At 36.3% G+C, this 15981-nt stretch overlaps 1 protein-coding gene across 1 annotated transcript in view; it reads right to left on the bottom strand.

The window, feature by feature from the left end:
* The window catches only part of LOC140158958 (NACHT domain- and WD repeat-containing protein 1-like), a 250273-nt gene that overhangs the window by 98875 nt on the left and 135417 nt on the right, over positions 1–15981 (bottom strand). The window contains 1 exon segment of the mRNA XM_072182251.1: positions 3197–3536. Within this exon segment, the coding sequence (XP_072038352.1) occupies positions 3197–3290 (94 nt within the window). The 5' untranslated portion in view covers positions 3291–3536.

Raw genomic sequence — 15981 nt, 5'->3', positions numbered from 1 at the left:
TGTCACTTTAGTGGTGTGCAGCCATTCAGGTCTCCCGTCTTATTTTTTAATTCCTTTGTTATGTCCATAGTTCTCCTAGTGATGCACTTGCAATTGTTCCTTCGATCTTGATGGACCAAAAAATCCCACCCACACTCCCAAAAGCTGGAAGGGTGATTCAGTAACTAAATATGGTTAAAGATACTCCAATAAAATGGTATGTCCAAATATGCTGCTTTACGCTTAAAAATAGAGGCTTTGTATGGAATTTCTTGAAATCTTGAAGAATATCATTAGTAGATTGTCTCCACTTTCTACTGCGTTTTATAGAAGGGGAATGAATGCTTTGTATGGAGTTTCTTCAAAACCTGAAGAATCTCGTCTGTAGATTGTCTCCACTTTCTACTGCGTTTTATGGTGTTTGAATGTGTTACGGAGTTTCTTGAAACCTGAAGAATCTCGTCTGTAGCTTGTCTCCACTTTCTACTGCGTTTTATGGTGTTTGAATGTGTTACGGAGTTTCTTGAAACCTGAAGAATCTCGTCAGTAGATTGTCTCCACTTTCTACCGCGTTTAATGGTGCCTGGATGTGTTAAGGATTTTCTTCAAAACCTGAAGAATCTCGTCTGTAGATTGTCTCCACTTTCTACTGCATTTTCTGGTGTTTGAATGTGTTACGGAGTTTCTTCGAAACCTGAAGAATCTCGTCGGTAGATTGTCTCCACTTTCTACTGCGTTTTATGGTGTTTGAATGTGTTACGGAGTTTCTTGAAACCTGAAGAATCTCGTCAGTAGATTGTCTCCACTTTCTACCGCGTTTAATGGTGCCTGGATGTGTTAAGGATTTTCTTCAAAACCTGAAGAATCTCGTCTGTAGATTGTCTCCACTTTCTACCGCGTTTTATGGTGTTTGAATGTGTTACGGAGTTTCTTGAAACCTGAAGAATCTCGTCGGTAGATTGTCTCCACTTTCTACTGCGTTTTATGGTGTTTGAATGTGTTACGGAGTTTCTTGAAACCTGAAGAATCTCGTCAGTAGATTGTCTCCACTTTCTACCGCGTTTTATAGTGGGCTATTGGTTGCCTTCATGCTTTCCTCCCTTTCTGCTGCGTTTTTATACCAGGGTTATAAATGCTTTGTTGCTTATTTGGAGTATCTTTATTTACTTGGTTGTCAATACCAGTGGATTATATATCAGTAAATGGTTTAAGCATTGATGCCGTATCTTGCTGAATACAAAATGTTCGTTTGCTAGTGTTGGCATTGTTTATTCTTTTGGAAATTTCTAATTATTTAATTGCGGTTAAAAATGCTGTTTTCCAATCCAATCCTCTGTTTGATCCAAAGATGTATCTGTTTAAGATATGCTTAAGATTTGCTTAAGATGAAATTTGGTTAAATGTGATTCAGAAGTCAACTTTTGTTTGTCCAGCCTGTATGGTTGGCTTGTACACATTTTTCCAATAATTTGTGTATTTATTGATTTATATGAAGATGATAAATAATTCCAAATGCTTGCTGCAATTAATCATCTCAATGTATATAATTTGTTTAATTGATATGAAATCTGTTATTATCTCAATATAGTTAATTTCTATGAGATTGTGAAATTATTATAAATAAGCTTATGTGTATTAAATGGTCCTCATGATCGTGGGGGCAATGCGGAGTCTATTCTTTGCGTTGTTGTGCTTTCCTGCTGTCTCGAGACAATTAAGCATTTTACTATTGACCGCGAATTGAACAACCCGTGAAATTGTCAATGATACATGAAACCATGAAAATATATTCCTGCAAAAACATTGGCGCATACAGTACATTATGTATCATCCAGTCATAGAATCAGAAGATAAGTTACGAGGTAAGTCATTGAACTTCATCTGGCAACTGCAAAGAATACTCCGGTATTGATCGTAGTCGGAGACTGGTCATGTGTCAGCCGGCAAGAATTATTGATTATTGGTGAATCTCATGCATGCAAAAGTTGATATCTTAGGCCCCCTCGTTTGCGGAGGGATGGCTTCTCCACTCATTCCCAAATAACCTCTCACATTCAAACCTCAAACCACCTCTCTTCATGATCTAGTATCATAACATCCACTGTATCAATATTCCATGTCGGCTGACATGTGACAAGTCTCTAACTATGATCAATACTGGAGGTTGAGGTTTGCCCATCATTTGAATAAAAATGCCTGTCCTAATTTGACCTTTAAAACATTTACCAGACCTCTACAGCCCATTGGGGGTTCAAAGAGTTCAAATATGTCTTGCTATGGCCTTGTTTTGCAAAGCTGGTCTACTAAAAAGGTCAACAGCCTTTGTCAATACCTACAATTATAATGCAGCATCTGTCAAAGGCATTAATTTTGCCCGTCCCAGGAGCAAACTCCCCGTCTAAAACGACAGCCAGACAGGTGGCTAGCTAAGACACTGCTGGAGCATCTTTGCAGTTGCCAGATGAAGTCCAACGAGATTGGATGAAAAGGTCAATTCAGTAATTTACTCATTATTTACCCTTTCTTATTCCCTACACGTCATCTTTTTTGCACTTTTAATATAATCACTACTCACTAGCCCTACAATGAATAAACTAAATCCTCCATTTCTCATGTCAAGCGAGAGATAGAATTTAATTTCTCTATGCTGAGCACAAGGAATTCTATGCAAATCCAATAGCAGACCTAATCTGAAAGACGGACATAACTTATCACTTTTGTTAAAATTATGTTGATAATTCTGAAATGAAAATGGTGTAACGGTATTTCCCCAATTTCAGAACCGTTTGTAAGTAACTTCAAATATTCTTATCCTCAGTACTCTTTCAGCTGTGAAACTTCCATGAGGAAGGGTATCTTGTACGTGTCCAGGTTGCCTTGAGTATTCCAAGGTCATGAAATGACCATATGTAAGGCCAAGAACATGTGGTAGAAACCCAATTAGAGATAGAGACGGGGAGCATAGGCTTAACTTTTACTATAACTCTCAAAAGTGTAATGGGCTATTCCAGTTGAAACCCATACTCCCCTGTATCATAGCTTTACCTATATCTTCCACAACTGGAGTAGGTATTTCAAATGGAAGTTACCCAATTGTCTATTCTATTTGAAACTCGTACTCCCCCTGTGGAAGACCTTAACCAAATCTTCCACAGGGGTAGTGTGGATTTTAAATGGAATAGCTCAACATAGATGTGTCACAATATACTGTACATACCTGATTTTGTGCAGCTCATCACCACTTTGACCACCTTTGAAGGCTGTGGTGGCAGATTTGTTAGCCTTCCAGATAACAGACCATCCATGGTCATCTTTTGGTATGGCTAATAACAAATGCAAGAAGTAGATACCAACAAGGTGGTAGGTTCGACTCTTGCTAGAGTTCACTTGTTTAAATGATGTCTAGTAAGTCCAAATGCTTGAAGTCCCTGTCAAGGCTCACAGGATGACACATACCAGACCTGCCTCAAGCAGGTTTGTATCTTGCTATATTCCAGGGCTATCCTGCAATGCATTCTGGATGAGGGTTTCCTAGGTGACAGTTGTCATGGTGACTTCTGAAATGATATAAACAAAATAATAAAATGTGTAATCAATCATAATATTTCAACACATGAAACTATTAATGAATTACAAATAAGAACAAAAAGTACCACTAGTACATCAATGAATTTTGAATGATCACAACAATCTTACTTAATACTGCCTTCCACCTGGCACACCTGCTGTAGTTGTTTGCTATAGTTATATTTGATCTTCATGCCATGAAACCTTAGCATTCCACATTAATGCTCTGCGTATAGCCATGCGCTTCAATGGAAAAAAGTTCAAGTTTTGAAATATTTTCTCAAAATATCAAGAGCTATCTTAAGAACTACTGAATCAATACTAGGCTTGTTTGTACTCATTTTAATGCATTTTTCATGCTGATTCCAAATATGGTCATGAAAATTTACATTTCTGAAATTTTTGAAGTTTACAATTTTTTTAAACTTGTCGTCTGCAGTCGACACCCGCGTGAAGAGAGTTAATGTATCCAATTGTAATGTCTTTTTTTATGTGATTCTTGTTTCACCTGCTAACATGTACATTTTTTGCAGGTGGTGGATGACATGCATTCCCTAAATTCAGTAAATTTTCATTGTCAACCGTGTAATTGAATGGGATTATTTTGAAATTTTAAAACGCTTGAAATATCACAAACAAATAGGCCTATGTTGATAAATAATATAAATACAAGTTAAAACCGTTGGGGTTCGATAATGAACCCCACAAAACTAACCGAGTATATGGAAAATGCCATACGGCCGGGCGGTTTCACGGGTTGCCGGCTCGATCATGTCATCCGCCGCCTGATTTTTTGCTTAGGCATCACAATTATGGTGTTGCTGTTACATGAAAACTTTGGATAGCGTCGGGCAGTTGTTTTTAAAAATTTATTTATTTTACTCTTCATATGCCAACTCAACCATTTTAAACTTTAAGGAGAGCAATAAGTTTTGTACAAAGTAAAAGAGAGGAAAACACATTGAATATAATATATTCTACTCAAGTGTGAATAATTTTCTAGAATTAAAATGCATGTGCAAAAATCCCCACTATTATAGCATATCCAGGTTTACACATCTCTTTGATTTTGAATCTCTCTAATTAAAAGAATATGAAAACAAAAATTATACCAACTAAAAGTTATTCATTCCTTAATTTATTTCAATCAATATATCATTTTCCCAGACATGTACTGTTTATACTTTGCATGCTATGCCATGCATCCATTTTGCAACTCATGTTCTACTTAATGTATCTTACAACGCCATCATAGAACATCAAGATCATGATTACATTAACCGCAAGCTTTTCCTTTCTCCTACAGTCCCATTATTTATGAAGTCTAAGCCCACTTCATGTCAGTAATATACAGCATTTTGTCATCGTTATGTATTACTTTGTCAAGACTAATGTGAATCTCTCATATATATGATAGGCTAGATCCATAATGATCTAGTGCTATGCTGAGAGCATTTCACAGAATTGATCGCTACCTAGGGACCACCAGAATTCACAGTCAATCAGTTCTAAGGGATATTCAGTGATTTTAAGTTGAAACATTTTTGAACAACTTTTGTTTTATGGAATCCCTACATACATCTTGAAATTAAATTTGAAGTGGAAATCTCCTTTTGGCATGTTACAGGAGACCTCTATACAGATTGCATTGTAATTTAAACTTTATTTGGGTTGTAACTATATGAATAAGACATATGTGACCGTCCAGGTCGAAACGCACGTAAAGTCGGCCCCTGGTCAAATTTGTTTTCTTCCGTGTTTAAAAAATATATCTCATAAGCTTTACAATGATATATCATTTAACTTCAAACGATATCCAGAAGCGGAGTTCTAACTTGTTAAACTTTGCTCCTTCAGTAAAAGGGTACATTATTTTGGCACTACATTATTTCTCTTTTTCCACATTGCTGGTACACACTAAAAACTACGGGGTTATATTTTCCGTCATTTTGAATTGACCACATTTGGGGTTGTTTTGACCCTTCAAGGGGGTTGTACTGTTTTAATTTGACCACATTCACGGGTCATTTTAGCCACTGACTTAACGTGGTCAAAAACTTAGTGGTCATTTTGCCGATACCGTCGCGCATTGATATCAGTTTCAATCTTCCGCTTTGAAAATCTCAATTCATAAATGAGTTTAAACATGAGCTGCAATTAATGTTTGTTGATAAATAAATAAAACTAATTTTTTGACCGAAGTTACCCAATTTGTCAACTTTATAATGACTTGCATTTCGGAACCGTGCATCGGCTCACGTGGTCACATCAGCGCCATATTTGTTCTGATTGTGCAGCTCAGCGGATTGTCGTGTGTGCTTGTCTGCATGATGGAATATGAAAAGTTAGTTGAAAAGTGAGACTGCAAGGATGCATAGACCCTTGTCTATGCACGCAGATTCATTCCAATTTCATGCTGTCGTGGCTGGTGTCTCGGCTGCAGTAGGTGTGAGCATCTCGCATGTCGGCGTATAATACGAAAACTGTCATAGGCGATGACTGACTGTGTGTGAGTGTGATACACAGATGCATTTTGCAGTTTGCTGTTTATGTAATGCTTTCTCTGTGCAGAAACACACTTATGTCCTGGTGGGACCAGCATGACCATATAGGCCTACTAAAAAAATCCAAACAACCCCTAAATGTGGTTATTGAGTAACCCTATAAAACAACCCTTTCAAATGGGTCATTTCATTTGACCCCGAAATGAGGTCATTAAGTAACCCAATAAGGCAACCCTTTTGAAGGGGTCATTTCATTTGACCCCGAAATGTGGTAATATTTTGACCCCAATGGGGTTACTATTTGACCCAAACACGTAGTCATTGCAATGACCTCGACCAATGGGGTCAAAATGACCCGTTAGTGGTATGGTGTTTAGTTGATAACTATGCTGGGGTCAAAAATGACCCCGTTTGGGTCATTTTTTGACCCCGTAGTTTTAAGTGTGTATTAAATATCAAATGGTCATAATTGGCGGTCACTTCAAATCCTCCCCAACTCAACGAGGTTCAGGAATGTCCTCTCATTGTTAATTGTTGGTTAACCCACCACTTGAACAGGATTTAGCCAAAGCAAACAAAGACTTAAGCTTTTTACTAATTCTATACATAAGTATAAGCTTATTATCCTCTTCAACAATAGGATTAAAGCTTGGTGTTTGACTGGACTAAAATGAGAAACATGTAGGACAAACATTAGGGACATATGAATACAACCTATATGCACATTTTGCACTGTAACTCGAAATACAATTTGCCGACTTTACGAGCGGTTTGAGATGGACGGTCACATATTTTCTCAGAAAATGTCAGAACACAGTATCAGCCCAAAATGGCTCAAACCTTCCAAGACCAATTCCTTCGATTAGAACTAGCATGTAAGTAATGTGTTGGATTATCAAATCTTATGATTCTTCAGAGTAAACAAGTTGATGCAACTTTCATACAGCATTTCGTTTTTAATAATATATCACATCACAGAGTCACATGATTTCAATCAAATACGTCACTCAATGGGTGAATGTCCTTTAAATACCAAAGATGAAGTTATAAACAAAGGTAATAGATACTACATATCTCCAATAAAACTTCCTTGTAAAACGAACCGACAAGATGCAACTTAAAGCTGATTACGATAATAATTGCCAAAATTGGGTAGCCGGTTTATTGGTATTGGCAAATAGCCTCCTAATCAAGTTGGTATACTTGGTACTGTAATCCTACTTTACACGCGCTGAGCAGCAGAACGGTAATCCGATATAAATGTGGAAAAGCCTAAGATACAGCAGATAACATCTTATCACTTGAAATTCATACTCAAATTTCATACTTCTTTTTTCTTTATTTTTTAAAAAGTTAATGATCAACAGTTATGTATTTTAAATCCTCCCAACTCTACAAAACATCCTGCATTTTTTTGGTCAAGTACAATCTGGACCCATTAGCATTGGGATAGTCCGGTTGAAATACATACACCCACTATAGAAGACACAACCTTAATCTCCGAAACAGGGGGTGTAGATTTCAAATGGAGTTACCCATTCAAGTAACTCCATTTATTATTCATACTCCCTGCATGGAAGATTTAGATTATGTCTTCCATAGGGGGGTGTATGGATTTCAACTGCAACAGCCCATTGTTTCCTCTCTCCAACTAATCATGAACAGGGAATATGTGGCAAATCCATCATCAATGGCATAGCATGGACCAAAAGTGGCATCAAAAACATTTGTTACACATCAAAATTGGCACCATGCCATAAAGAAAGCCAAGAAAAAACGTAAGAATTGAATGCCAAAAAGTAGGTCAGCCATGACAGCACCTGCCTAACAATCTTGTCAGAGCTCTACTATTATACCCTACCTGTTTCAAGTGTAAAAACAACATTAGTCTGCCAAATCCAAGAATAGGCTATTCTGATTGAAACCCATACTCCCCCTATGGAAAACATGACCATAATCTCCCACGGGTGCACATTTCAAATGGAGTCACCCATTCAGGTAACCCCATTTAAAATTCAAACTCCCTGTGTGGGAGATTAAGGGGGTGTATGTATTTCAACTGAAATAGCTCACTGGAAAACAGAACTGAACTGAATCTTTGCTGTGTGAAGCATCACTTAACCCCATGAGAACTACCTGCCGATTGGCCAAAAAGAAGTTGTCATTATCAATTGGACCAATCAGCAACATTGTTAGAATAATTTCACCACGCAAAAAAAATGGGGTGAATTATTTGCAAAGCTCCATTCTGATTGGTGATTAAAGTGAAGATATCACGTAATTGACCAATCAGAGGCAATGTTAGATCGGTAGGTAGTGGTTACCTGCTCAATTTAGTCCTGCAACAATTACCATGACATGTTCAGCATTATACAACAAACCGTATTAATTAGACTATTTAAGAACAATATGTAATATTACTGCAAGTATATATATATATGTTCATCAAGATGACTCTGTATGCACTGTGCTGGATATCCAGGGTTCTTTGCTCAAACAGTCATGTTTGAATTAATTTTTCATTTCTTGAATCCCTCGCTACAAAAAAAGAATCCCTCCTGCTTATTTACCTTGTAATTTGTATGCCTGATGCGCAGTACCAAATTGGATGAATTCTACTTTGAATCTCATTTTGGATTTGAGAATAACAAGTTTTCATTACTAATAAACGTGGATTAAATTTGTTATTAATAAAAATAATTTGTAAGTAGCTTGTTATTAAACAAGATGACATTCATTTATTAATGTATTGCAGAGTAAAAAGTAGCTATTTCATCAGCTTATGAAATGACTAAAAATAGACTTACTATTGAGCAAAATCTTAACTTTAATCACCATTATAAATGCATTCATGTTTATTGCATGATACTGTAGTACTTCTGATGCATTTGGAACATTAAGCAAGGCCAAAAAAATAATGGTTTGTTTGTCCTCCACAGCTTTGAAAGAGGAGGTGCGGGCGGGCGTGTTTTTATATTTTGTTTTTTTAATTTTTTTTCCGGATTTGCCGTATTCCTGGACCAAGCTAGAGCTAAATGCTACAATCATTCATGGTGACTTAATTTGTTTTTTTTATATGCAAAGTTATAATTTATGGTCATGTAAGAATCTTATGATATAAATCCAATGTCTTTTGAAGTCATTAATAGACTATGACATGAACACAAATTACAACTTTGCATATTGAGGACACAAAATGTGTTTGGGGGGCTTTTTATTTTCAACCATGAATAATCCTTGCATTTAGCTCTAGCTAGGTCCAGAGATACTCCAAATCTGAAAAAAAAATTGGAAAAAAATATCGGTCAGACCTTAATCTGAGGAGCGAGCGGTGGAGGACAAACAAATAATTTTTTTTTGCCTAAGCTTTGGTCTATCTCATATAAGGATAACATCCCAACATTGGCAATAACCATTATCATTATCATTAATATTAGTCTGTATGTAAAATTGGTGGCAAACTTTTGAGTAAAAACATAAATATGCGTACACACAAAAAAAACCAACCAATTCTGTTTTGTAAAATTGGCTGCACCTTTTTGAGGCTAAAACAAGAATGCAAAAAAAAATTAATAGTGTCCGTACACAAACAAAAAGTATCCAGTGACACCACCCAGGTTTTTTTCTTTCTTCCGGATCTACAATTAGAATGACCCCATTATGCTAACCGTGAACAACTTGTCTCACAGCTGGGACTACCTTGAGTGATCAAAGTACTTCAAAACTGACCTCTCAGAGGTGTAAAGAACAACTATTTTGAAGACATCAAAACGACTGGACAGGCAATGCATGTAAGATGAGGCAAAGTATAATCTCGTAGGACGTAGGCCACAAAAATCCAACAACAATAACAGTAAACTACAAGATATAAATTATTCATCTCGATTCTATGAGCAAGAGTAATACATCATATGGCTCCATGCATGCACCATTTCAAAAAACAAGCTATCGGCATTCAAACTGCTCTGTTTAAGCCATCAGAATACATTATTATCCTTACAATACAAAGGAAAAAATATGATGGAAAAGGAAAGGCAAGTATATGGAAATAAAACACAGTTAGTGACATATCCAGAGACTGGGTGAGTAAAATGTCAGTCCCTCATGGGGTCAAAGCCTGGATTTCAAACCCCTTAGCACTGCAGTGATAGAGTTCTGTTTTTAGTGTGTAATAAAATACTTTTTGCAAACCTGAATTTTGCTGTGGGTACAGTATATACATCATTCAAATGGTAATTGACATTCAAGTGGTCGATATATGACCACAATATGGCAATGGACATGCTACATATTCTTTGTCTATTTCTCAATCTCATATTCACTCATGGCATACATGCATATTTTGTCCTGCACAAGTGATATGTTTGTCCTTGATGTAGGAATAAATAAGCTGTGTCGAAACATATGTGATGCAATCAATCAAAATGAATAAATATCAATGAACATGACTCCATGAGACCCATTATTTTTCTACATGAATGTCTACATAAACGCTGTTTTTCATTTTAAAGGTGGCAAATTAGTTTTACAAATGCACACAAATCTGAAGATCAAAGTTAAGGCAAAACTGACCAAAACTTGGTCAATGCCAGTCATAAGTTCATATTCAAAACCCCATCCCCCAGGTTTGAAGGATACCAAATACAAAATTAAGCTATGTTTAGAAGATAGCAGGCATGTATAAGATTGAATACAATAATTGAGCTATCTTCTGTAGATAGCAGGCTGGAATGAGCTAATACAATAATTGAGCTATCTTCAGTATATACACACTAAAAACTACGGGGTTATATTTTCCGTGGTCATTTTGAATTGACCACGTTTGGGGTTGTTTTGACCCTTCAAGGGGGTTGTACTGTTTTAATTTTAGCCACGATTTAACGTGGTCAAAAACTTAGTGGTCATTTTGCCGATACCCTCGCCGCATTGATATCAGTTTCAATCTTCCGCTTTGAAAATCTCAATTCATAAATGAGTTTAAACATGAGCTGCAATTAATGTTTGTTGATTAATAAATAAAACTAATTTTTTGACCGAAGTTACCCAATTTGTCAACTTTATAATGACTTGCATTTTGGAACTATTTGCACACACGGTGTGCATCGGCTCACGTGGTCACATCAGCGCCATATTTGTTCTGATTGTGCAGCTCAGCGGATTGTCGTGTGTGCTTGTCTGCATGATGGAATATGAAAAGTTAGTTGAAAAGTGAGACTGCAAGGATGCATAGACCCTTGTCTATGCACGCAGATTCATTCCAATTTCATGCTGTCGTGGCTGGTGTCTTGGCTGCAGTTGTTATAAGCTTATATCATGTAAGCTTATAATACGTGAACTGTCATAGGCGATGACTGACTGTGTGTGAGTGTGATACACAGATGCATTTTGCAGTTTGCTGTTTATGTAATGCTTTCTCTGTGCAGAAACACACTTATGTCCTGGTGGGACCAGCATGACCATAGGCCTACTAAAAAATCCAAACAACCCCTAAATGTGGTTATTGAGTAACCCTATAAAACAACCCTTTCAAATGGGTCATTTCATTTGACCCCGAAATGAGGTCATTAAGTAACCCAATAAGGCAACCCTTTTGAAGGGGTTATTTCATTTGACCCCGAAATGTGGTAATATTTTGACCCCAATGGGGTTACTATTTGACCCAAATACGTAGTCATTGCAATGACCTCGACCGATGGGGTCAAAATGACCCCGTTAGTGGTATGGTGTTTAGTTGATAACTATGCTGGGGTCAAAAATGACCCCGTTTGGGTCATTTTTTGACCCCGTAGTTTTAAGTGTGTAGCACTAAGCAGGCTTGTATGAGTATGAGACTTGGTGCAATAATTGAGCTATCTTCAGTAGATAGCTCAATAGCAGGCTTGTATGAGACCTGGTGCAATAATTGAGCTATCTTCAGTAGATAGTAGCCTGGAATGAGCTAATACAATAATTGAGCTATCTTCAGTAGATAGCACTAAGCAGGCTTGTATGAGACCTGGTGCAATAATTGAGCTATCTTCAGTAGATAGCAGGCTTGTATGAGACCAAATACAATAATTGGGTTATCTTCAGTAGATAGCAGGCTTGTATGAGACCTAATACAATAATTGAGTTATCTTCAGTAGATGTCAGGCTATATGAGACTTAATACAATAATTGAGTTATCTTCAGTAGTTAACAGGCTATATGAGACCTAATACAATGATTGGGCTATCTTCAGTAGATAGCAGGCTTGTAGGACACCAAATAAAATAATTGAGTTATCTTCAGTAGACAGCAGGCTTGTATGAGACCTAATACAACAATTGATTAACTTTAGTAGATAGCACACTTGCATGAGACCTATTGTAATAATCAAGTTGTCTTCAGTAGACAGCAGATTTGTATCAGACCTAATACAATGATGTGGCTATCTTCAGCAGATAGCAGACTGGAATGAGCTAATACAATAATTGAGCTATCTTCAGTAGATAGCAGATCTGTATATTAGAGACCCATCAGACATGAGATGTATGAAGACTCTCTACCAAAAAGAATCAAATTAGAAGAAAAGAAAAACATGTTACACAGTATGGCCGTAATAATTCCCATGTGACTACATTCAAAAGTTCAGAACAAACCAACAGAATCTCACTACCATCACCTTATGATGCCAATTTCAGCAGGGCCATCTGGTGAGAATGGAAGTGAGTAGCATTCCAAGAGGCTGAAATGTTGGAGAACTACCCATAAAAAGCAAAGAGCTGTATGTCCAAAGAAGGAAGGTCTGGAAGGATATTATCCAATGAACAAGACATTCCATGATGGCACTCTGGGGAGGTCTGTAAAGAAGGCTGATAGTTACTATAGAAAAAATATTAAATTCGTGGACATCGTGGAACATTCAACTACGCTTGTTACTCGCGACTAATCATGCTAACTACACGCGCTTTACAACGCTACTCTCACGCGTCCATATTAGCGAGGCTATCTCATGCATAACTGCTTACTACGCACAGCCATGCAAAGAGTATGTTCCATGATGTACACGAATTTGATAATTTTTCTATACCCAAGGTTTGACTATTATATATGAAAATAAATCTTGAAGTAGCTGGCAAGCGTAGAAACATAGTGGTTTGTCACACAGTCCTCCAATCCGATAGCTATCCAGTATAAAATTGTATCCACAACACATGGTTGATAGGTCTTTGAGCTGAATCAGATTAGAATAAATAATCTAAATAGATTGGTCAGCTTTTAGGCTGACCTCACAAATTTATATTTATTTCAATATTTGTATCACATCATTCTAACATAAACCATATATAAAGCATATTAAAGCATCCATAACAATCACCTACAATTAGCAAAGCCAGCAAGCAAGCAACTTCCATGGTATGTATACACCTTACTCTGTTGGTCAGCTTTTAGGCTGACATCACAAATACATATTTACTTCAATATTTGTATCATATCAATCTAACGTAAACCATATAAAGCATATTAAAGCATCCATAACAATCACCTTCAATTAGCAAAGCCAGCAAGCAAGTAAATTCCATGGTATATATTATACACCTTACTCTGCATCAGTCAATAATATACTTCATGACACACATGGCTTCATATTTTTCAATACAAACACAAATCAGACATTAGCTTTTCTCTCTGTATAATTTCCCTGTGTCGCCATAACAACCACATCACTGAGCAATTTTCAAACTGTTGCTAGCAAACATCACCTACAAGCAGCAGATGATGGAATTACTTTCACCTTCCTTTTAAGTAAAAAAATAACATATCTTGCTAAGCAATTAGGGTGATCAAAGAGCTTTGTTGTCACTATGATGAAATTCAAGCGTAAGATTGAGACCTATTGATTTTTTGTTTAAACTACATCATAATTAGCAATTTGAAAAGGTGACTGACGTCAGGTCTAGTCGGTGAGTATTTACATGTACAAATAAACATGGCGGATGGGTGGTAGGTACAGTCTGGTACACCATTAATAGGATCAAGTAGTCATCTAATAGTGGTTTCTATAATTATGTAAGGTGATATTATTGATAACAAACATATTATGATAAGGATAATGAACTGAGTGCAATGCATTCGTCAAGATAATCGCACGCGCCGTGGAGTTATTGCATTTAGCTTGAGAGCCGATAGGCTCGAAAAGCTAAATGCAATAACTCCATGGCAAGTGCAATTATCTTGACGAATGCATTTGCACGAGTACATTATCCGTCATACACTTTTGAGTGTAGGCCTATTAAAACAATAGGCAATATTAATTGCTGCATTCATTATATTAGTTTTAATATTAGGAAAATATCTTACATTTTAAAAACACCGTCAGGACATTGACCAGCTACGTAGCATTTAACTGGTAAAGAAAATCAATCCCTGTAATCAATGGTATCGATTGCACCATAAGTCATACTTAGGTAACTTGTTCACGCATGGTTTAATTGACTTGACTTTATGTTGTGATCATTTAATATTGTGGTTTCGAACACAGAGAGCACTGAACCAGTTGGAAACGATCGATTTAGATGTCAGACTAGTACTACGGTGAATATCAACTGGACTTTATAGCTCTATAATTTGAACTACTTATATTAAAACACACGACATTGGGATTTAACAATTTGTTCAGTATTATCATAGGCCTTCAAACACATGTGTTTGAAGGCCTATGGTATTATAAAGCATGATCATGATATTATGCGCTAGTGTGTGTTTCCAGGCCCGGCTATGTTATTTTAGATATAGGCCTACATGTATTTCATTTGTAAAATGCTGAATATTTTGCAATGGTGTCATCTTGTATAATTATGATCCACCTGTTTTTGGCCCTTTTTAATTAATAGAAGCTCGATTATTCTCATTTGATGTTTGATTTATTTGAGGTCATTAATCATAATTTATGACAATGATATTTGCAAGGGTGCAACTCTACTAGTCTTATTACAAGACTGCCCTATCCCAACCCTAAACCCTAATCCTAAACTCCGTAAACGAGGACTGGACTCAAGTCTAGCGAGTTGCACCTTATTCGTAATTGTACACTATTATAGAACACCGTTTGTAACTATACCATTTTAACACCACAGAATGTATATTTGTACTTTTTTGTTGGTATATATATCGAACAGACAATTATATAGTTATGTGATCTCTGTGTCTAAAGCGCCACCTAACTCTACTTTATGGTTATGTGAAAGTAGTATTTCTAGTATTTGAGCGTGCACGTATTATCTAGAATCTATTGTTTAGCGTGCAGGTTTTAGATAATGCATTGTTTAGCGTGCAGGTTTATATAATTTGGGCTGTGAAGGGTAGTTCGCGAAAATAATGCACGGGAGAAGAATACATAACGATGAATAGAAACGGGCACTAGAAGTGTATAGTACAGGGAATTGACCTTAAAACTGTATGCATAGGAAAGAGTTAGTTTCAAGGTTGTTTAATTTCAACAATCATTTCACAATATTTTTCATTTTTATCAAACACCCTTTCAGATTTTAAAATTGAAAACACTTTGTATCCAAGCTTGATAGTTTTAATTTTAAAATCTCAGTACTCATTTGTGTAAAATATATGTCCCAACTCAGATTTGCGTTAGGCCGTATACAGACTCCTGAGTATTAGACGTATATAATATAATATTTGATGTAACATATCTACGTTATTTAATCTAGTCCCATTCTATTTCCAATAATGTTTAAGTTCTAACGAATGTTTGATGATGTAAAATCGAGAATATGTTACATATAATATCTGGTAGAAATATATTATCGATTTTACGTCATCAAACATTCATTAGAACTTAAACATTACTGGTAATAGAATGGCAATAGAATGAATAACGTAGATATGTTACTTCAAATATTTTACATCTAATAAAAAGTCTGCATACGGCCTAATGCTATGATAAATATGCCAT

This window comes from Amphiura filiformis, chromosome 8 (assembly GCF_039555335.1).
Source record: "Amphiura filiformis chromosome 8, Afil_fr2py, whole genome shotgun sequence".
In the NCBI taxonomy this organism is placed as follows: domain Eukaryota; kingdom Metazoa; phylum Echinodermata; class Ophiuroidea; order Amphilepidida; family Amphiuridae; genus Amphiura; species Amphiura filiformis.
Note: the sequence above shows the minus strand (reverse complement) of the source record. Positions and strands in the feature narration are given on the sequence as shown.